Source organism: Stegostoma tigrinum, chromosome 5 (assembly GCF_030684315.1).
Source record: "Stegostoma tigrinum isolate sSteTig4 chromosome 5, sSteTig4.hap1, whole genome shotgun sequence".
Classification (NCBI taxonomy): domain Eukaryota; kingdom Metazoa; phylum Chordata; class Chondrichthyes; order Orectolobiformes; family Stegostomatidae; genus Stegostoma; species Stegostoma tigrinum.
In genome coordinates, this window is record NC_081358.1 from 9,915,353 (window position 1) to 9,939,029 (window position 23,677).

Genomic DNA, 23,677 nt, shown 5'->3' on the forward strand with positions numbered 1-23,677 from the left:
TTCAAACCAACACCTTGCTTGTTTCCACAGGTAGTCAAAAACGATTCCATTGGATAATATCAAAGAGAAGCACAGGAATTATCTACTATGTTTTGACCAATACTTATCTCTCAATCAACATGGCTAACCACTTGGTTGTTACTGCATTTCAGGGAGTAGGCCATGCAACAATTAGCAGCATTTTTGGACATTCCAATGTCAGGAAAAATACTGTATGAATACAAGTTCCATTTTAATGTTCCTGCAATGTATCCTAGGTCATTTTTTTAAAACCTTAAAAATACAATTGTACTTTTGAGTTTCTTATTCTGTATACTAAGCTCAACCAAATCATGGTAAAGAATGATCCCTCCTCCACTTTCCTGTGATTGACATGATTGACCCTCAAATATCTACCACATGATCTATATATGAGGTATGGATTTGGTTGCTTCTGCTTCAAAGGGCCTAACAGAGCATTTAGAAAGAATTTCTGTTAATAAACACCAGAATTCCTTATCCTTGGTATATTAATTTTTCCTTGTTGTATACTTTCCTTTAATGACATCTTTCATGGGGTGCGAGCATCATAAGCAACACCAGCATTTGTTGAGCTGCCTTCCTCAACCGGTGTGGTAAATCAACAGCGCTGTTGTACCTTTATTTCTCTTAAATACATATCATATTATTGGACACAGTCATATATTCCCTCAGTACGAACTAAAGCTAATATTCTTGGCCCCACTATGAAATCTATTTTGTTACTATTGGTACCTTGGTTTGACCCACAGCTGTGCAACAAACTCCAAATTCTTTCAAGCATGAAGACAGCCTATCTTCAGCCTGCTTCCACTTCTACCCAAATCCATTGCCAGTGAAACTTCTGCCATTTCCTAATCCAATAATTCCAGTGCTTCAATTATTGGCCTCCATAATTCTAACACATCCTTAATGCACTGTCCATGATCTGGTCCTGCACTAAGTTCTGTTCAGGCGTGACTTCAACCATCAAAGGAGTTGGATAATTTATTGGAAACAGAGAACACATTCTCACTTCAACTTTAAATGCTCAAGACCTCACTCTGTCCTGCTGCTAATATCATGTACAGAATTGCTGTCTTTCCTGACTATCTTCTGACTCTGGCCTTTTGTGTCACATTGTATCTCCTCCTACCCAGTGCTTCACCACTGCTAGCACAGCTCCATCTAACTGGGTCTTATCTCTTTCACTCTAAGACCCTAAATCTACAATTTCCCTCAATTAAAACTCATCTAAAATCACATTTGCTACATTTCAAGATTTTTCTGACGATGCTTCTCAGAAAGGATTACAAAAAAGTTCTGATTTTTTTCTCTTAGATTGCAATGTGTATTTCAGGTTTTAAAAATCACAATGAAGGCTTGTTAATCTGATGAATAGGAAGTAGTTTTCTCCAGGGACTAAACAATTGATGGTCTGTTAGTGAGTGTGGATTATCTCACAAACTCTAATCTCTGCTTGCATGAGCAATAAGATAGAAGGAAATAATGTTGCATCTGCTACAGAAGATGATGCTATGGTTGAAGAGGCCAGAAAAAAGCAGCTTTTGGTCAGAATTCAGAACTGTTAATCTAACAAGACAAGCTAATAAAGAGAGCAGAATAATGTTGTCATTATTTTTATGCCATTAAATGAAAATTATTTGCACCAACTAAACATTGCAAATTTAATCACAGCCACTACTCCAGACATCCATGTCACTGTGACATAAAACAATTCAAACAGTTTAAACCAAGGGAATGCAACTACCATGTGGTAGAATTCCACATTGCAATCATGCTCTGAGAAAAGAAGCTGTTCTTGAAAGCCCTGCTGAATTTATTGGTGCTAACCTCATATTTTAGTCCTAGTTATGGTCACCACTCTGCAAATGAAAATACCTTCTCTAGATTTGTAAAACAAACGTTTCATTATCTTAAAGATCCCTCAAAGTCACGCCACAAATCTTCTCTTTTCTACACCTTTCTACATTGTTCAATATTTTATCATAGGTATAAAGTTTCAAGCTCTGGTATCTTCACGGTAAATAATTTTTGTACCATCTCCAGTACCTACATGATAATTTTATAATATGGAGACCAAAACTGCGTATAATAATCTGTGCTCCAACCAAGTTTAATCTTGCTGTTTCTCAATTTCATCCCTTTGGAGAACCATTTCGTTTTAAAATGACATAACTAATCTACATTGCTCATGATACAAGTCTCTAAAACCCCAAATCCTTCTCGCTTAGATACTCATTTTCCAAGTCTTAACTGACCTCCTTAAACTTTCCCCTCCTTCCTTCTTTATAAGGTAGTACACTGAATTTCCTTTCAAATTAAGTAGCCAGTCTGCATGTACATTGTGCTTGTTTATCTTTCGAAAGAATTTGAAATGGTTAAGGTACGATCTTCCACTTTTGAAATCTTTGCTGACTACTTCTTACTACATTTTCAGATTCTTGATGTTTTCTACTACATCTTTGAATAAAGATCAACTACTTTCCCTTCCTAGTGCAAATGAAGTAGTCTATTACTTCTTAGACTTATTCTGTGAATAACAGCATCGTTGCTATAGAATTCTCTTTTACACAAAGTTTGTCCCATATGAACTTAAATAACACCTCATGGCAAATTATGACATTGGTAAATATGTGAGGATTTCACACTTGCAATCCTAGACAATTAGAAAGCCCTGACTCATAGAATTCACAGAATCCCTACAGTGTGAAAACAGTCTATTTGACCTAACATGATCACACTGAGCCTCCGAAGTACATCCCAACCAGATTCCATCCCCCCCTATTGATTTCAGAACCACCCCCCCGCTTCCCCGTTTTCTGATGAAGGGTCTAGGCCCAAAACGTCAGCTGTTGTGTTCCTAAGATGCTGTTTGGCCTGCTACGTTCATCCAGCTCCACACTTTGTGATCCTGCGTTTCTCATGGCTAATAGACCTAGCCTACTATGGGTAATTTAGCATGGCCAATTCACCTAACCTGCACATCTTTGGACTGTGGGAGGAAATCCATGCAGACACGGAGAGAATGTGCAAACCCCAGACAGACAGTCACTCAAGGGTGGAATTGAACCCAGTCCTGTGGCAGTGAGGCAGCAGTGCTAACCACTGACACAGTATTTCTTTCTCCATTTTTTATACTTAAATGTGCAATTAACACTCATCATGATCCAAGTATGGGGTAAAATTCAAAATGTAGAAATAATCAATAAAATTACTGTGGTGGTTAGAAAGTCCAGTCAGAAATGCTGCTTCTACAGGGACAGATAGGTAGCCTAGACACGATTTCTGAGTCAATTTTCCATAATTACTGTGTATGTTAACGTGGTTAATACAATGATAGAATAACAGTGATTGGTAAATTTGTGCCAGAATCTAAAAGCTTTGAACACTCAAATTCAAAAGAAAAGACTTTATTTTTGCCCTTTATTTAAACACAGCACATGTTCTAACACAGAACCAGCACAACCATGGATATCAACAAACAGCCAAAATCATTAGTAAACGTGAATGCACTAGACCACATTTTATGAGTGACCGCATACAATGTGAAATCAAAACTAAGATCTAAACTTGAATCTACAGGACATATTCCTTATGTTACCATGCTAAAAAACTAAAACGTTTACTGGAATTTCTGGCTCATGCATTGTATAATGTAGTAAGCACACCACAGGAAAAACGGCATAATTGGAATGACGTGCAGTCTAGCTCGAATGCAACAAGCAAAAATGAGATCCAGTTAGGTTTTAACTAGATTTTGCTGAAGACGCAGACATTGAAAAACAGATCAATACTCATTAGTGGAATTTATGAAAATGATATCCTTAATCTCTGTACTTGCAATACAAGTGCATCAGTTGCAAGGTGTGTCCTGACAGCTTAAGAACAATGCTGCAAATGTTTTATAAGTCCAGTTCAAATTAAAATATTGTTCTTCTTTACCCACCAGACATCCAAAGTGGAGTTGAAAATGCAAACTGGAATCCAAATATGCGCACAGCTTCCTGTATTATTGGGTGGTCAAATTAGCAGGACAAAATCTTTATGGACAGTGATTGCAAAGCAAGGCTTAAAAGATTGCCTTGACCCACCAGGAATACTGGTCTTGTGAAATATCACTGTAAAGTCAAACAATAAGTAACTGAGTGTATCCTCCACACATACTGCGTCACACTATATAAAACAAACTGCATGCCCAAAGCCCCAGAAAGCTAACAATTTTAGGTATAACTGCCCAATGAATGTGTTGTAATAAATAACAGAGGATGTTACTTAGGTACCAAGTGAACGTCACAGTTCTTCTCTCAATACTACAAGGGATTTTTAAAGTGCACAAACTCACAAGAAGCCTTCATCTCATGCCTGATTCAAGAGACAGGACTTCTGACAATGAAGCATTCCCTCATGTTAGCCCAGATGTGAGTTCAAGTTCTGCAATTTTAACTTCCAACCTTTTAACTTAGAGATAACAGTCTTCTTAAGTTAAATTTAGCAAAGTAAAATATTACAAAGATACATGGAGTCATGTATAGAGAGGTTTAGCTTGTAATGTCCAAAAAACAGAGACTGAGCAGGACACATGCAGGAAGGACCAAACCAGCTGGGAGAAATAAAGCAGCTGCAATGAAACAAGGGGAAATGAGGGAAAGGCTTTTAAAGAAAAGTGCAAATGAGATAAGTGAAAGGACCTCACATAAACATGAGGAAGACATGGGGTCTGGCGGGCCAGCATGACGGGATGGAGGAAGAGAGGGAGCAAGTGTGATGGGAAGAGAAGAAAGCAAGAGAAAATGTGGCGGGGGGCGGTGGTGTGGGAGAAAAGAGCGGGGGGGCAGGGAAGAGAGAGAGCAAGTAAGAAACAGAGTGCAAGAGAGTGGGAGGGAAAAGAGAGGAGGGAAAAGAGACAGATGGGGGCTGGCGAGACAGATGGGGGGGGAAAACAGAGACAGAGAGCGCGCAAGGGGTGGAGGGGTGGTGGGAGACAGACAGACAGGGAAAGGAATGGGGGGGGGGGGAAAGAGAAGAGAGACCAACTGAGAAATGTGGGTGTTGGGGTGGTAGAAACTTTGGTTATGGGAAAAAAACATCAGTCATGAGGTAGTGAATTGGTTAAATATTTGACTTAAGAAACCTTTTGCTCTGGGTACAAATTGAAACATGCGCCAGTGATTCTCTCCCCCCCCCCCCCCCACCACCCTGTATACCACCAGTGTCATTTACAGCACATTATTCTCTATTTGAAAACTTCCACTGGCTAAGCTGAGTTTTGAAATACAGAATGTGGAGACACGCTGAAGCCATATTTACACCAGACCCTTTTATTATTGGACATGCGACACAACAGAAAATGGGAGAAGCCAACAGAAAGCGGAGTTATCACTGACCTATTCCTATACTGGAATTGCCCTGAGTTTTATGTTGAGAAAGCTGCAAGCCTTGAGGTGTGTTGTTCCTGCTGTCATCCAAGCATAAAGCAGAATCCTTACGAGGAACTTTAGGTGCTGCATCATCACTAATTCCAGATTGCTTCTGTCTTCGCCGCTTTTTGCTCCATAGTTCATGACAATCTTGCCAGTGTGGTAGGCTGCAAAGAGACAACATTCTTACAGTTGGCACAATAAGCATTGGCACTTGCACATGTTCTTCATTAGCCTTGTTTTAGTTTCTATAATCAGAGATTGCTGATTCTAATATTACTTCAAGTAGTTAGCCCCACGACAAATTCACAGCCAGCAACCTCTTTTGCTCATAATGGAAATATTAAAATAAAACCTTTTCAAAAAAACATTCATGATATCGATAAGGCATACTGCACTTTGTAGAGGAGGTTGTAGGAACAGGGTTATGGTAATGAATACATCGAGGTGGAGACAAGGGTAGTGATTGGGAAGGATACAGTTTACATAGGAACAGGTGCAGGCCAACTAGCTTAACTACATTTTGCCAGTCAATTAGATCATGACTGATTTTAAATCCATTGTCTTGGTTTCATAATAATTATTAACCTTGCCTATCAAAAATGTAACATTCAATTTCCAATTTACATAAATTCAATTTTGTGGAGGATACAATTCCAGATTCCACTCTATCGTGTGAAAAGGCCCTTTGCAAGATTTCAGTGTCAGTAACTAGGGACCGGTATTTATTACCTGTCCCTAACTGCCCTTAAGAAGATAGCAGTGAGCTCTTCTACTGAACTGTTGCAGTCCATGAGGGGTATTTATACCCACAACACTGTTCAGACTGGAGTTCCAGGATTTTGGCCCAGGGATAGTGACACAGGCAAACAACACAAACCAACATGCACAATTCATGCAAATTCTCTTTGGTTAATCAGACAGCACTATGGATTGTCAGTCGTCCCTTTTCATTCCCCCACATTGTAACTCAGATTAAAACCTTAGCCACTACCATTGTTAAATTAACTGTTCTGTGCTTACTAGTCCTGTCTCTGCATCCTTTTTTTTACCAAGAGTGTGTGATTTGCCATTCAGATTCAGTTTAGTTGCACTAATATACTTAAAGTTGCAACAAAAACGAACTTCAGTTACAGGGAGAGATAATTTAAATATATTAAAAGATGGACTTGATGCCTTTCAGAGAAAACAGATGCAATGAACTGAATTGAAAATTCATCCAGTGGTCTGGTTTGACCAGATTCGCGTTGGAGAAACCAGCATTAGGGTTTCTGGCCCCACCAATTCAATAACTAGTTATCTGGGTTGGGGAGCATTAGACATGCAAAGCAGAGTGCACTACTCTCTCTCTCTGCCCCAGTGTGGTGAGAAAAATACAGAGGAAGTTATACAATCAAAAGGAATGGTTTGTGAGGGGAGGGGGGGGGTCCTGCTAAAGTGCATACCTACAAGAGGGTATTAATTGTCCTTCCACTGCTTTTCCAGGAACTATCACCATTTCTCTACAATCAGCACATTTGCAACAAAAGGGAAAGAAATCAGGGGTGTCAGCATGCTGTAGGCAGCAGGTTGGGAAAAAAATCTAGATGAGGATGGGAAGCAGCAGTGTCCAGCCCTTGTCTAAACCTCTGAATATACCAACTATTTGCCTGCTTAACTGCCCAGCTCAAGTCTCTAAGTGCAATATCTAGTGAAAGTGGCAAAAATAAAACCACAGAAAGGAGCCATTCAGTCCGTGCCCGCAATGGCTCAATAAACAATCACCCATGCTAATCCCACATACCAGCATTTGGTCTGTAGCCTGGAAAGTTATAGCACTTATGGTGCAGATCCAGTGTCCTTTCAAATGAGTTGAGGCATTCACACTTAACCAAGCTGAACAGTGAATTCTAGACACCATCACTCTTTGGGTGAAAAACTGTGTCAGATCTGCTTTAGTTCTTTCACTAACCATCTTAAATCTGCGCCCGCTGGTAATAGACCTTCTATAGTTCTGGAATTACATTCCTGCTTTTGTATTCAATACCTTGTCCAATATAAGGAAAACATCTTAAATGCCTTCTTTACCAACTTATCTACCTGCCTTACCACCTTCAGGAATCTTGGAAGGCACTTTATGGCTTCTCATTTCCTTTACCCCTCTAATAGCCTCTCGTTTATTTTGGGATTAGACCATAAGACATAGGAGTAGATTTTAGGCATTTGGCTCATCAAGTCTGCTCCGCCATTCAATCATGACTGGCTGATAAGTTTTTCAACCCCATTCTCTTGCTCCCTCCCCTTAAACTTTGATCCCCTTGACAACCAAGAACCGATCTATCTCTGTAAAATCCTTTCCTTAGTTTGTTCCCCACAAATGCAAAAACCTCTATTTCTTCAGATTAAATTCTATTTGCCACTCTTCTGGCCACACAACTAAAGCTTTCTGCAGTAAACAACCATCTACTTCTTAATCATCTACCAGGCCAGTTTTGTGTTCCCTGCAAATTTCCTAATAATGCCTCCTACATTTAAGTATAAGTCATTAATATACACCACAAATAGCCAGGAACCTAAAATTAAACCCTGTCACTGATTCGATTCTGAATTCAACTCACCATTCTCCCTAGATTCCACGGCTTTAATTTTTCTTAGTAGTCTACCATGTCAAATGCCCAATTTAATCCATGTTTGACAACATTCCCTGCGTTACCCTCAAAAATCCATGGTACTTCCTCAGAAAGTTTAACTTCTTCAACTTCCATTAAAAGAAACAATGCTGAGTACTCCTGATTGATCTATACCTATCCAATTAACTGTTAATCCTTTCTCTCAATATTGATTCCAGTTATTTTCCCACCAATGAGGTCAGACTGGCCAGTCTATAATTATTTAGCCTATCCCTTGCACCCATTTTGAATAACCTTGGTAGACCTCCAGTCTACTGGTACCTTGCCTGTATCTCTTGAGGACTGGAAGATGATCCACAAAACAGCTGCTGTTTCCCTCCTGGCTTCCTTTAGCAGCCAACTAAGTGGTAGTTGTAGAGTAGGTTGAATGGATGTTAGCACTTCTCAACTGGCACTTACGGCACTACAGTCGTTAAAATGATACAAACTAGATAGAGATAAAGTGTTGAGCTGGAGGAATACAGCAGGCCAGGCAGCATCAGAGGACTAGGAAAGCTGACGTTTCGGGTTGGGACCCTTCGTCAGAAAAAAAACTAGACAGGCTTCCTTTTTGTTCTCATCTTAGTAATATTACATGAGAACCTCTAACGTGCTTAGCATTCTGAGGGTGACTTACTCAGGTGGAGGCATTTTCGTAGGATCCACTTCTCTCAGGAAATCGGACTGAAGGGCATGTTCAGCAGTGCAGCGTTTACTGGGATCCAAAGCTAACATGTGATCAAAGAGATCCAGAGCAGTTGCTGGAATACTAGACAAAACAATTGCAAGTGGAAAAATAACCAAACCTCAATCTTTAGAGATCTCAGACACAAACACACAGCATACATGTACATTATTGATTCTACTGAAAGAGACCACAAAGGGTTCCATCTCTAAACTTATGACAGCACCACGAAAATAAAAACATCATAGACACACTAGGCTCCTGAGTAACTAAAATGGGATTCAAACTCTCCTTTGAAAGGATAGATCTTAACAACACGGAGTAACTGATCACTACAGCAACACATTAGTTGAAACTAACAACCAGAAGATTTCACACAAGAGAACAAGAATGTTCAGGCAGCTTAAAAGGTGACAACTGATGGTATTCAGTCCAATGACCTGGCATTTATGCAGGTAAATACCAGTAATGTTTGTGTGATATACGTGTGAGAGAAGATCGGCATGTCTGGCAGACTCTGTGGATAGAGAAATAGAGCTAATGTTTGATTTCAGTACGTCTCTTCTATGGAACTGAAAAATGATTGTTTTATGTTACTGACTGGGGGGGGAAGAGAATTCAAACAAATGATGATCACGCATTATACAAAAACAAAGGCAGTGAGGGTAAAGGAGTGAGACACAGATAAAAGATGTAAATGCTAGCTATGGAAAAAAGTGTCTGCTCTGCTGAAGACAGCCAGCAATCCACAATCAAGGCATAACCAGGGCAGGGTGGGGCATATAAGAAAAAATGGTGTACAGAGGTCATATTCTGAAGCTGTAGAATTCAATATTGATGCCTAGAGGCTGTGAAGTGACTAGGTGGAAAATAAAGCTTTATTCTTCCAGCTTGGGTAGATAGTCACTGGAACAACGTAGTAGTCTAAGGATGGAAACGTAAGCATGACAGCATGGTGGGGATTGTTGAAATGGCAAGCATTCAGAAGGTCTGGGTTATACCTGCAACAGAGCAGAGATGTCATCCAGTTTCTATTTGATCTCGCTAATCTACATTTGAGCAGCAAATACAGTAGACTCAACTGAAAGAAGTACAATTATAATGCTGCTACCCTGGATCACATGCTTGGTCGAAGAGGGAAAAGGTGAACGGTCAAGTGCTCTACCTTTTCTGATTGCCTGGGAAAGTCCCATGGGTGAGTGGGGAAGATTTGGAAGTGACAGAAGAGTGGACCACAGCATCTTGGAGGGAATGGTCCCTGCAAAATGCAGACAATGGAGAGGTGAGTAGGATATGTTTAGTGGTAGTATCCTGCTGGAGGTGGCTGAAATGGCAGAAAATGATTGTTTAAATGCAGAGACTGGTGGGGAAAGGGATGGGGTAGGGCAGAGTGCATGAGATGGGTCAGGCACTGTTGAGAACCCTGTCAACCACAGTGAAGGAGAAAGAGACACAAAAATCCTCAAATGAGGATAAAAGAGAACACGTCTGAGGGACCATGGTGGAAGATGGCATCACTGGAACAATGCAACAGAAAGACGCAAAACGGAATGGGGTTCTGACAGGAGGCAAAGTGACAGCAAATACGATCAGTAGTGACTGTGAAGGCCGGTTATTTTGCAATGAATTATTCGTGGAAAACATGCTCCCAGAAACGGAAACAGCAAAATTAAGGAAGGGATGAGTCAGAGATGGGTCAGGTGAAGGTGAAATGAGGGTGGAAATTGGAAGAAAACTGGTTCACTTTTTCAATTCCAGACAAGAGCAGGAAGTAGTATCACCAACATCATCATTGTACCGAAGACAGACTTGTGGGCACATTTTCTCACCGCCAACCCACATCATGGTGAAGAAGTGGCAGCTAGGGTCAGAACTGATGTAAAGCTTACAAAAGAATCACAAGTAAAATTAAGTTAGGAAAAAATATGTCCAAAGCAGGAACAGGTCGAAATAATTGGTCTGCCAGGGCAGTCTGACTTGTGGATTTTGGGAAGAAGGTAAAAGCAGGTAGTGTTGGACTGGCGAACAGACAATCAAGTGGGAAGCTGTAGAGGGAAAATATCCAGTGGAGACAAGATCAGTGACAATCCTGGAAGCAACAACTTAATATTCAGTGGTACGGTTATAAGCCCAGGGAAGATAGGATGAGATGACTGATATTTGGAAGTCAGTTTCTGCGAGACAGAACAACCGTTGTCTTTCAGTTTAGTAGAGAATATATGAACTGAAACGATAATAGGTTTGAGGGAATCTAATTACGTTCTAAACTGACAATGAGTCAGAATTTATTTTCTAAAATTAGAGTGCTGAAGAATGGAAGAAAACATTCATGGAATGGAAAACATTTGTTTCCATAGTACTGACCTGATTTTACCTAGCATGCTGGATTTTCCTCTTAAACTCACTAAAAATCTAACCAAGCTCCCTAAATAAGTAAGCAATATCGTCCTTCCTTATATAGTTAAATTAAGTCTCTATAACACAATTTAAACAGGAAATTGACGCTTGTCAATTCATCATTACTGCCTCTTCAACCTACTGTAATCACCCTATTCCATATCCTTTATATTTCTGTCTTTTAAAATACTTAACCCATCCCGCATTAATAACGATAGATACATTTTAACAGTTACCTGTGGTAAAGCAATCTATGTTTCAGTAAATTTGAAATAATACCTAACCTGTGTCTCCAGTCTTCTAACATCCTTCAATCTAATTCCCCTTGTCACAGATTCACCATCAAACAGAAACTGTTACTCGCTATTTAACTTTTAAATCCTTCAGTAATTTTGAAACTTTCTAGATCTTTCCTCAAGCAACTTTAAGCCAGGAGGAAAATCTGCCTTCAAACTTCCATAAAAAAGCAATCACCTTTCACTTCTGATATCTAATTCAAGAAGGGTGTATTCGGAGGACAGTGAAACGTACAGGGTTGGTAAAAGACTGCACCAATAATCACCCAGATTCTGAAGTGCATCTTCAGTAGTACACTTACAAAGAATATTCTTCTCTTAATCTTCTGCGATATTGCTTCTTTGGTTTCATGGTATGGAAGTAAGGTAGTTTAATCACGTCAGGCCACACTGCTGGACATGGGCTACCACAGATTCGGCTATTGGAAAAATATGAAACAAGATGAATGTCCACAAGTTGTTCAGTAAACAGTACTGCATTCACGATAATAAAGTGTGGAGCTGGATGAACACAGCAGGCCAAGCAGCATCTCAGGAGCACAAAAGCTGATGTTTCAGGCCTAGACCCTTCATCAGAGAGGGGGATGGGGAGAGGGAACTGGAATAAATAGGGAGAGAGGGGGAGGTGGACCGAAGATGGAGAGAAAACAAGATAGGTAGAGAGGGGATAGGTCAGACCAGGGAAGATGGACAGGTCAAGGAGGCGGGATGAGGTGGTAGGTAGGAAATGGAGGTGCGGCTTGAGGTGGGAAGAAGGGATGGGTGAGAGGAAGAACAGGTTAGGGAAGCAGAGACAGGCTGGGCTGGTTTTGGGATGCAGTGGGGGGAGGGGAAGAACAATCCAGTACTGCATTCACATTGGGTTCCCCTGCCTTGGCTTATCTAAAGTTAGTACTGGTATTTAAACCCCAAGTACTACTTCACCCATACTAAGAAACCAACACGTAGAGCGTGGCTGGCAAAAGCTTTTCCCTTTTGTCTTGGTAAGGTATGTTACTGCGTGTTCAGGAGGTTCAAATTAAACTGCCTGTTACCTAGTGCACAAGACCCTGACCTAAAAGTTGTGGCCATTGAAGAACGAGACTGTGAACCACAATGTCAACATATTTCAAGTAGCCTAATCGTTAAAAAGAGCTCAGTCTGAGTAGAAACTAGACTATTCTCTCATTGTATCAGAGATAATGGGAACTGCAGATGCTGGAGATTCCAAGATAAGAAAATGTGAGGCTGGATGAACACAGCAGGCCAAGCAGCATCTCAGGAGTACAAAAGCTGACGTTTCGGGCCTAGACCCTTCATCAGAGAGGGGGATGGGGGGAGGGAACTGGAATAAATAGGGAGAGAGGGGGAGGCGGACCGAAGATGGAGAGTAAAGAAGATAGGTGGAGAGGGTGTAGGTGGGGAGGTAGGGAGGGGATAGGTCAGTCCAGGGAAGACGGACAGGTCAAGGAGGTGGGTTCCCACCTCCTTGACCTGTCCGTCTTCCCTGGACTGACCTATCCCCTCCCTACCTCCCCACCTACACCCTCTCCACCTATCTTCTTTACTCTCCATCTTCGGTCCGCCTCCCCCTCTCTCCCTATTTATTCCAGTTCCCTCCCCCCATCCCCCTCTCTGATGAAGGGTCTAGGCCCGAAACGTCAGCTTTTGTACTCCTGAGATGCTGCTTGGCCTGCTGTGTTCATCCAGCCTCACATTTTATTATCCTATTCTCTCATTGTATTGCTCTGAAATGTTGTGCCCCAGCTGTAATGTTATTAAATGGCATTTCCACTTGAATTCTCCTCATCAGAAGGACCAGATCAACATCTCAAATCAAAGAAGCCAACAGATGGGAATTAGAGATCACTAAAAAAAGGTGGTTTACACACCATCTCAGCACATGGTTCATTTAGAGCTGTTTTCTTGGCCAATAATTTAATAGTCAACCACATTTCCCACAGGTGGATATTCACTATTGTTTTGGGCATTACTAGGTGGTTGATTGATGAAGATAGACAATACACAGCTTACCACCACCTTCTCAGGGCCACTAGGGAAGGAGAATTAGGTAACTGGCACTAAAAACTGACTGGTGTTCAAACGTGTTTATTTCTCAAATGTGTGGGGGTGTTATCAAATTTAGAGTGTTAGGTTACCTTGATATGAATAATGTTGAAAATGTGTGCTACCCACAACTTACAAATTCATTTCATGAACAGGATGGTAATTTGATAAACTACAATCATGTTTTGGTACATTTTAGCCGTGAGCATGTCCAATTGTAATGATTACACATCTTTCACAGTATATAAAGCTTTTGGCAAAGCTTAAAATATAAACAGCATGCACAACATTGAGCAGGACATTTTCACATGCATTTTTAGGTTCTCATGAAAAATATGAAAAAAGATGAATGTTCACAGCTTTTTTTTTGAAAAGCACTATTGCTTTCATATGGGTTCCCCTGCCTCGGCTTACCTAAAATTAGTATTTGAATTTAAACCTCAAGCACTATTTCACCCACGTTAAGAAACCAACAAGTAGAATACGACTGGTAAAAACTTGTCCCTTTTGTCTTGGTAAGATATATTACTGAATGTCCAGGAAGTTCAAATTAAAGTGCCTGCTACCTCGTATACAAGACCCTAAGCTAAAAATTGTGATTTTGGGTTCAGCATTTTTGGGAGCACCCATATTGAAACTGAACATTTAAATTATTGTCAACTGAAATTTTAAGATAGATAAAGGCAAAATGGCCTGACAACTCCAGCAAAGAACTGACAAATTGACTTTTGCAGCCTGATTTTAAATATACCACATGCGGCAATGCAAACTCATACAGGATATGGGTATCCATGTACACACATACCATCATAAAGGCTTGTCGCCCAACAGTAGAAAGGTGCTCAAGTTGTTAATAGTAACAGATTTAGCTATATTCTCATTCTTATATTTATGCACTAATAAAATGCACCAGTTTTTGCAAAGCGCTGTACAAAACAAGTACAGATAACTACAAAAAGAAGAAATCAGGAATCAAGAAATATAAGTGAACAGCTGGGGCTCAGTCTGCAGGTTACCATATATGATAATACATAACGCACAGCAGGTGAGTTTCTTTTAAAATGTTATGTATTAATTTGAAGGATTAATGCTGACAGCAAATCTGAATACAAAGGCTGAACTTTAAAGGACTTTTAAATGACAAGAGCACCTACCTGATCAACTCCAATTGAGCAAGTTCTTGATTTGCTTGAAAGATAGGCTTTTTAGTAAAAAGCTCGCCCAAAATACATCTGTATGAAATAAAATATTAGCTTTAAGCACCTACATGCCCAGTTGTTTATAAGATGACAGAACACTTCCTTATGATTTTTTTTTCCTGACAGCCAATGTAGTGAGTATAACACGATCAGTCAAGTGACTCTTACAGAATAAGTTTCCCTGATTGGACCAGATTAACAGCCACAATCAGGGAGTCCTGGCTGATATATAAATGAGCGTCAAGGGTTCAACTCACTCTAGGAGCCAGCTCTGTGTCATGTACTACGCACGTGTAAGTAACGGGTGCCTTGGTGACAGGATACTGGCCTTTGTGGAGTTATTTCAGTAGCGATGAGTGGGATTAATGATATGACCATGTAAAAACACCTACTAGCTGAAGCCCAACTGGACTTCAATCAGGCACTACAAGTGACTTTTTCCATTGGAAAATGCGACAAATGCAGGTTATGAATTACAGGATCCACCAAAGTAAGTCCACATCTTCGACTAGCTGACTGAGAATGAGGAACATCACTTGAATGAAAGCAATTGCAGAGCCTCAATCAGGATATGTCCTGAACAGCAAGACCCTATCTCAGCCCACAGCAAAAACCCAAAACAAAGCCAAGCAATGGCCAAACAGTTAAAATTTTCTTGAGGATCCCGGCTGGCAGGCAGGCAGGCAATTGTAGTTGCTGTCGGTATGTGGACCTGAGACAGCAAGAGCGTCCCATTAGGCATGAACTGAATAAGAGAACTCATAGCCTTGCACCGTGGAGAGTGGGCGCCCTGTAAAGTCTATCTACAGTTTGTTTGGAACAGATAAACTGCTTAGCAACATCCAAATCAGAACCAATCAAAATAAACATGTGGCTAAATGGTCACCCAGTCCAAATGGACGTTGATACCAGCAGAGCTGTATCAGTGATTGCGGAACCAATCTTTAGCAAAATTGACTCCGACCCTTTAAGTTTGCTTGTGACCTCAGCCACGCTGAGAATATAAACCAGGGAATTCCTACAGATTAAGGGTTCCAGTCCCTCACTAGTAGCAACTGGTTCAATGACCACTGATTGCAGTAAAAGGTTGGGCCCCAACACGATGGAGCAAAATTAGTTGAGAAAGTTTCAACTTAGCTGGCTCAAAATTTTACAATAGAAAATGGCCATCTGAGTGAAGTCCTAATTAAACACCCAGAGGATTTTCAGGGAGTTCTAGGCACATTCAAAGGGGTCCAGTGCCCCCGTGCATGACGACCTGGAAGCAATTCCACGATTCTAAGTCGGCTCAGTGCCCTCTGCATTACGTGCAAACGTTGAGGCAGGAATCAGGAGGCTGGAAATCAAAGGAATCATCAAACCAATACAGTCTGTGGAATGAGTAGCACCAGTCAAACTAATTGTGAAGCCCAATGGATGGATTTGCCTTGGTGGGGATTTCGAACAAATAGTGAACCGCTTTTCACAGCTGATAAATACCAAATTCCTTGCAAAGAAGGCTCAAATGTAAAAGTGGCAGGGGTGGAGCTAGAGACGAGCCAGGTGTACCTGCAATTCCAATTAGATGAGGATTCCCAGAGGTATGCTGCAATTAACAATTAATCTTCTGGGTATTTAAGGTTTGTACCAATATATGAGATTGCCTTTTGGGGCATCATCAGCCTGTGCTAATTTCCAGTGGACACCGAAGAACATTTCACAAGATCTACCCCAAGTCACCATTTATCTGGTTGATGCACGAATAAACTGAAGACCGATTAAACAGCACTTGCAGAACTTGGAAATAGTGCTTAAACATTTCTTTTCAGTGGGAGCAGACCTTAGTGGGGAGAAGAAATGGGTGTTCCAGGCACCCCAAATGACCTACTTGGACTATGGAGTTGACAAGATCATGTTACACCTCTTCAAAGATAAAATGAGGATGATCAAAGCTGCCTTGGCTCCAAGAGAGGTTTGACCTCTCCTTGGGTTGGTGAATTGTTACAGAAACTTGAGTATAACCTGGCCTCTATCCTGGCACTTTCACATTTGTTATTGAAAAAGGGCCAGCCTTGGAAATGGTCTCATAGCCAAATGTAGTCTTTAGGGAAGTGAAGGAGCAACTATCATCGTCTAAAGTGTTGGCACACCATGATCCCAAGTGAGATATTGTGCTGACGTGTAATGTCTCCCTGTATGGTATTGGGGTAATTTTGGCTCCCCGGTGGCCCAGCAGAGGGGAATGCTCAATAGCGCATGTTTTCCAAATTCTGGACGTTGAAGGAAGATATGGCCAGATAGAGATAGAAGGTTTGGTAGTCATCTTTGGCATGAGAAAATTCTACCGATACCTTTACAAATGTAAATTTGTAATGGTAACAGACCACAAACCCCTGCCAGGACTACTTAAAGAGGACAGGACAGTGCCACCCATAGCTTCAGATCAAATTCAGCAGTGGGCCCTTATTCTGAGTATGTAGAGTCACAAGCTGGAACACCGTCCAGGAGGCTAAGTGGTAAATGTGAATCAAAAACAGAAGTTGCTGGAAAAGCTCAGCAGGTCTGGCAGCATCTGGTGAAAATAAAACTCAGAGTTAACCTTCCTCAGAACTGGACCTGAAATATTAACTCTGATTTTTTTTTCTTCACCAGATGCTGCCAGACATTCTGAGCTTTTCCAGCAACTTCTGTTTTTAATTCACATTTACCAGAACAGACTCTTCCTAATGATGGCACTACTGGTGGTGTATCTGCCATTGGAAATCCGTTCAAGGCATCCATATTTGCCAAATAAAAACTGAAAGAACTGAAGCTTCTATAAATCAGGAACTAAAAACAGAAGTTGCTGGAAAAGCTCAGAAGGTCTGGCAGCATCTGGTGAAGAAAAAAATCAGAGTTAATATTTCGGGTCCAGTTCTAAGTAAGGTTAACTAGAACTGAAACCTTTCCGGACCTGGTGAGACCACAATCATCATAAAGCATAGCAAGTTATTATGGGGAGTAAGAATGACTGTCCTGAGTTTAGGTCCCCACCAGATACTGGCTGAACTCCACAAAGGGTCATCCAGGTGTTTCCAAAATGAAGATGTTGGTAACAAGTTAGGTCTGGTGCCCAGGATTGGATGCTAACAGAGCTGCATCGATGGGGGCAGTGCATTGAGTGATGGAGTGAAGACTCTGCACCAGGTTAAATCTGACTGTCGCACCAGGAACACCAATGCCAAACACAGGATTCCTGCGAGCGAGCGAGCGAGCGAGAGCGAGAGAGAGAGAGAGAGAGAGAGAGAGAGAGAGAGAGAGAGAGAGAGAGAGAGAGAGAGAGAGAGAGAGACACAGTCTACTTTGCTAGATGAAGTCTGGTGTCAAAACCATGAGAAAGGCCCTGCATGAATAAAAAGGCATGGTTGATGCGAGATCAGGTCCCGTGACTTACGAAATTTTGGAACATGAGGCAATCCTGAACAAACACGTAGACGACATGAAAGCTGCAATCTTGCAAACAGGGCAAAAGTAAAACATACCCAGCCCCTCTGAGCACCCAGCAAAGCTGTCAAAACCTGTGACTTCTCCCCCCTCTGTCTGGCGACAAGAAACCTCTGAGGACAAGATGGACACATCAGGTGGCACAGCCTCAACGCTGTTACTGTGTAAAGATGAGTTTGGCTGAGATGCTCTGGGTGCTAAAGGCAGGCTTTGGTCCAGTACACGCCACCAGTATCCAAGGCAGAGTCAGAGGGACTGGATCTTGTTCGAAAACACCACAGGAGAAGCTTCAAGAGAATGATCGGGCTGACTTAGAGTGGGACGGATATCGTGATTGGAACGTCAGCCACATGAATCTCACAGAATGAGTTCCCTTATTGAGGTGGTTAACCCAGTCCAATCAGAGAGCCTCGGTTGACAAAGAAAACAAACAAGGGTGTTGGGTGTTCTACTTACTCTAAGAGCCAGTTCTGCGCCATCTAATATACATGTGTAAATGAAGGGTTACTTGGTGATGGGATACCGGCCTTTGTGGAATTATTTCAGCCAGCATGTATGAATCACTTACCCACAACTCCATACATCTATAGCTGGCGTATATCGCTCCTCCCCAAGCAAGAGTTCAGGTGGCCGATACCAGAGAGTAATAACTTTATTGGTGTACGGTCGACTAAAATAGTAATCAGGAGAACATAAACGAAGAATTAGTGACTCAAAAGTTTAAGGAAGTATGAATTAAGCAAAATAGATAAAGGTTATAATGAAAGAAACACACCCAATTAATGGCCAAAAAAATAAGATTTTCTGTTACCTATCAATACAAGTATAATCTCATGATTCACAATTTACCAGGATCTCTTAACCACAAGGAAACATTCCCAAATTTGCTTCTTCCTCTTCAGCCTGTATTTTTGTAATGTTTGTAGTGTCTTTGCAAACAATGGTTGTTTCAATTTTCATCTGGCATTTGACTGCTTCCCACCAGAACCTAAGGTTCTCCAAGGTTAAAACTATTCCTAACAAAGCTGAGTTAACAGTTTCCCACAATTTTCAATTCCCACAATTTTAAACTATTATAAAAACTCCAAACTCATTCATGACCTTAACATTGGCCCAATATCGGACAGGACTTTCTACCATACATTTTAATTGGACACAGAAGAGGGCTCTTCATATCCAGTGTACGCACAAGAGGAAACATCTAAAGTACTTCCACTGATCTCACTCCTGTCAGTCATTTTTATTTCCATTAATACTTTGAGCTGTACTCAATTTCCACCTTTAATTCCAACAAAAATAGTATTCTACACAATCTCCATCCTTGCATTATCTTCAAGTGTTTAATTGCAGAAACACTGCAACATAACCTATTCTAAAACCATTTTCTCATGGGGGTCTTAAGATTTTTAAAACTCGACAGCAACATTATGCAATCGTGACTGCTCAATACACTTCATCCCTCCTTTAAACCTTGGTTTAAACCTGAATTAAGAACCTTAGCACATTGCTCTGGTTTCTCAATTGGAAAACATGTACAGCAAACCTTTTATTAATCGGCACCTATGGGGCCAGGACTGCACCTTCTGATCAAATGGAATACTTGATCAAGAGGACCACATAATCAATGTAAAAACACACACTAAGTAACAGAAACAGAATGTAGAGGATATACACATCACTATTATACATTACTTACTACATTAACCACTTAAATAATAATGCAACTTTGCCTTAAATAAAACTTAACGTCCGAGAATCTTCTCACTTGTACCCTCAACCAACTGTTCCTTCGTATCCCTACAGTGTGGAAACACGCTCTCCGGCCCAAGACGTCCACACCGATCCTCAAGAGAATCGCACCCAGAATCATCCCCCTAGAACCTACCTAATCTACACATGCTTGTACACTAGGGGCAATTTAGCACGTTCAATCCACCTAGCCTGCACATCTTTGGACCTTGGGAAGAAACCAGAGCACCCGAGAGCACACAGACACGAGGAGAATGTGCAGACTCCACACAGACGGTTGCCGGAGGTTGGACTTGAACCCAGGTCCCTGGCGGTGAGGCAGCAGTGCTAACCACTGAGCCACCGTGCTGCCTGTGCTCAGACATCACAGAGGCCATGGTAATACTGCAAACTTTCGGTATATAAAGAACATAATTTTTGCTGGTGTCTCAACAGTGATGGTTCATAAGGTGCTGTTAAAAACAAAGTTTGCTATATTATTCTCTTCTCTTGCAAAAGTAACTTATGGTACACGCAACCAGTGAAAATCGCACCCTGAATGAAGGAATACTGAAAACAATGGGCAGATGTAAGAAAGAGCATCATATCCACCTTGCTCAACATAATACCAGTAAATGATTTAGACATGGTGAAAATCTACAATTGCAGAAGGAAACAACTAATTATTACCAATATTGTTCCAAACATAAGGAGCAACTTGGGCATTACACCGTAGGTTTATGGATTTCTGTTTTGTGCGGACACTATGCTTGCAATTTTAATACAGAATCCAAATCAAAAATTATTCTGGAACGAAGTCAAACATGATTCCGCAAACAGTGCTGCCCCATGCAGATGCGACATGGAGTACAAATTCTGAGCGCACTACCATGATTTATAGTATTAATAGGGGTCAATCAACTTTGTTGCCACTTTTAAAAGAAAACTTGCCTGATATTAAGATAGCTGTTTGGAGCAGAATGATGCTCTTCTCCCCGCCTTATAAACATTCAGACTCCTAAAGAGACTAGGCACAAGGTATAGCCAATCTTGACTAGAGCTCTCTTCTGGACAGAATGGTTAGAATTCCAGCCCCAAAGCAATTAAGCAAGATAAACAGGATTCTACACAGCTAAATACAATCCAGGAATGTTTAAATAGTGAACTACAGCATCCAAGAGGTTGTTTGGAAAGATTGTGGTTGCTAATTATGCACAACTATGATTAGTTACTTGAATAAAAAAAAACTATATTTGATAATAAAAGTAAACAGACCAGGGTCAGCACAGCATCTTTGATGAGGGAATATCAAATGGTAGCATTCTCCTCTTTAGCAAAAATTAATGCAAGCTATTCATTAAGTAACTCAACCTGCCTCCAAAGAAAGATTCCTTTTACCATCTTAATTGGCCCCAGCTTTTCTTTTGATGGCCCTTTTATAAATTAAATGTTGGTAGAAGACTTTTGACTTCCCCTTTTATACCACCTAATCCATTCTCATACAATTTTTCTCATGTATTCCTTCATCAGATTTACCCTGTACTCTCTACCTACAACTCGGTTTCCTGTTTTATCATGAATCTTATTTTTTTTTAAATCACTTTACTGTTTTATTTGAACCTCTAGTTATCCAAGGGCTCTACCTTCGGATACTTTTCCTTTTCCATTTTTGGAGATGTATCTACTCATATTCAAAATCTTTGAAGGCTGTCCCTTATTCATTTTTCTCAACTAATCTTTGATTCTAATGCACCTGCACAAGATCCCTTTCCAGCTCACCGAGATTCTCCCTCCCCCAGTTAAGAACTTTTATGCACGGTTGGTCCTTGTTCGCCAGGATCTTTACAGTACATTTGAAATCTGTGATGCTCAAATTAAAGAGAATGTACTAGGTCGCATTGACAACCAGGTCTGGTTAAAAGAGCAGAGCCACACCGGTTGACAAGCTTCAAAGCAAATAAACATTTCCAACTCATCAAAAGCAACATTTATCGTGTTGATGATGCACTAAACAAGATCATTGTTAAGACAACGTAGAAACATCATCAATTCATGCTTGACACTCATTTTATAGTAGCAGAATGTACAAAATTTCCAGTACTGATATCTTATTACTACTTGTCTCTTTTAACTAGCCAAAAACATGAAAATTGGATTAATTTATTAGTTAGAGGTATAAAGGGATATGAAGCAAAGTTGTGTTATTACAGCAAGACACAGATCTCACAAAGTTGTCAGTTGTTTCCCCGAAAATTGTTAAAGTTAAATTACTTTAAAATCAACATACAGCTGTAGTTAGGTTCTGTAGGACATGCCTCATCCTAATTAAAAAGGCACTGTGTATAGAACCTGTGAGCTGAAATATCTTAACACTGCTATATTCTTCTGTTGGTAAATGGAACACTCCTGAAGTCTGATTTTAAATTAAAAGAAATAGGGTAACTTTCCAGTTAAATATACCTTCCACATGCTGCCAACCTTCCTTCCTGGACCTCCAATTAATCATCTGTCCCACTCTCTGACCATCGTGGTCATTATGAATCTTTCCTCCTGCCGTCACTCCAATTGAAAGCCTGGTCTGTTCCAAATTCACATCTTACTGTCACCTTTCTGACTTGCAGTCTCTTCTGTTCCCTGATTCACCTTCTCACTGATCTTTACTCTCCACAGATTTCCCATTCCCCACTTCACTCATCCACTTTTTCCCTTGCCTGAATTCCTATTGTGGGTAAGAGCTCAGAAACAACAGAAGGTAGGCAGTACAACTTTAATTTGATTCACAGAAGTTCAAGAAAAGGGACATTTAAATAAAAAGCAATTACAACTGACACAACTTCTGTAATTCTGGGACCTGAATTTTCATAACCCCGAAGTTCCAGCTTCAGGTGAGCTCTGTATCTAGGACAGAAACAATAGCTCTGGAGAAAGAAACGATAAGCAAGGGAGCTGGAGAATAGGAGGGGCAGCAAGAACAATGATCAGCAATGGGTGAATCAGGAGCCACAAACTGAAGGATCGCTAGCGTGAGTGTGAGTATGTTACAACAGACATCACAGGTTGGAGGGTCGGCAGCATGAGATGGGCTAAGAAGCAGGAAAGGGTGCTCCAAAATGGCAAATAGGTCACACATCCCTTCATCAGACCTGGCAGGAAATGACTCTGAAGCTAAATCTTGCAAAACTGAATAGACATTGTCTTGATTTGACATCGACATGCTAAAAGGGATATATTGCACACATCAACCACGTCGACAGATGAAACATGCTTGAGGGCCATATCCTCAAGAAGGTTCAAGCATTTTAAAGCCAATGTGAAAATGTTAAACTTTATAATGTCACAAACCTTTCCTCCGAATTGTACAGTCGAGCCAGTCCAAAGTCAGCAAGTTTTATCTGTCCCCTGGTGGTAGAGAAAATTACATTTAATTCAACCTCTGGTTGGTTTAACAATACCTCTGGGATATGGTATGAGTACCAATATTTTCAATACATCAACAATGCTACTCCATCAAACAGGCAAATTATATAACATTTTTTAACCTAACAGTGTAAATTTTAAACCACACGTGAAATACATTAAAGATAGTGACAAAAATCGCAGTCCTTGATACTGTAACGAGCTTATCATAATTGGCATCTCCTGACATCAGAAGGATATACGGACAATTAAAAGACAAATTCAACATATTTGGAGAAATCAAGGATCTCTGACTGCATTTTAAGAACGGACACAATTACAGAACCATAACCACAGTATGATCCCAAGCTTTTAAACTGAT

At 40.7% G+C, this 23,677-nt stretch overlaps 1 protein-coding gene across 2 annotated transcripts in view; it reads right to left on the reverse strand.

Moving 5' to 3' along the window:
* cdk13 (cyclin dependent kinase 13) overlaps window positions 1-23,677 on the reverse strand; it is an 80,885-nt gene that overhangs the window by 20,452 nt on the left and 36,756 nt on the right. For both annotated transcript variants that reach the window (XR_007247332.2, XM_048528890.2), the window contains exons 7-12: window positions 23,242-23,298; window positions 18,740-18,841; window positions 14,665-14,742; window positions 11,767-11,883; window positions 8,724-8,855; window positions 5,406-5,605 (exon numbers count right to left, since the gene is read on the reverse strand). Coding sequence is in view for 1 of the 2 variants with exons in the window: in XM_048528890.2 (XP_048384847.1) it covers window positions 5,406-5,605; window positions 8,724-8,855; window positions 11,767-11,883; window positions 14,665-14,742; window positions 18,740-18,841; window positions 23,242-23,298 (686 nt within the window). In the remaining variant the exon portion in view is untranslated. The remainder of the gene's footprint in view (window positions 1-5,405; window positions 5,606-8,723; window positions 8,856-11,766; window positions 11,884-14,664; window positions 14,743-18,739; window positions 18,842-23,241; window positions 23,299-23,677) is intronic.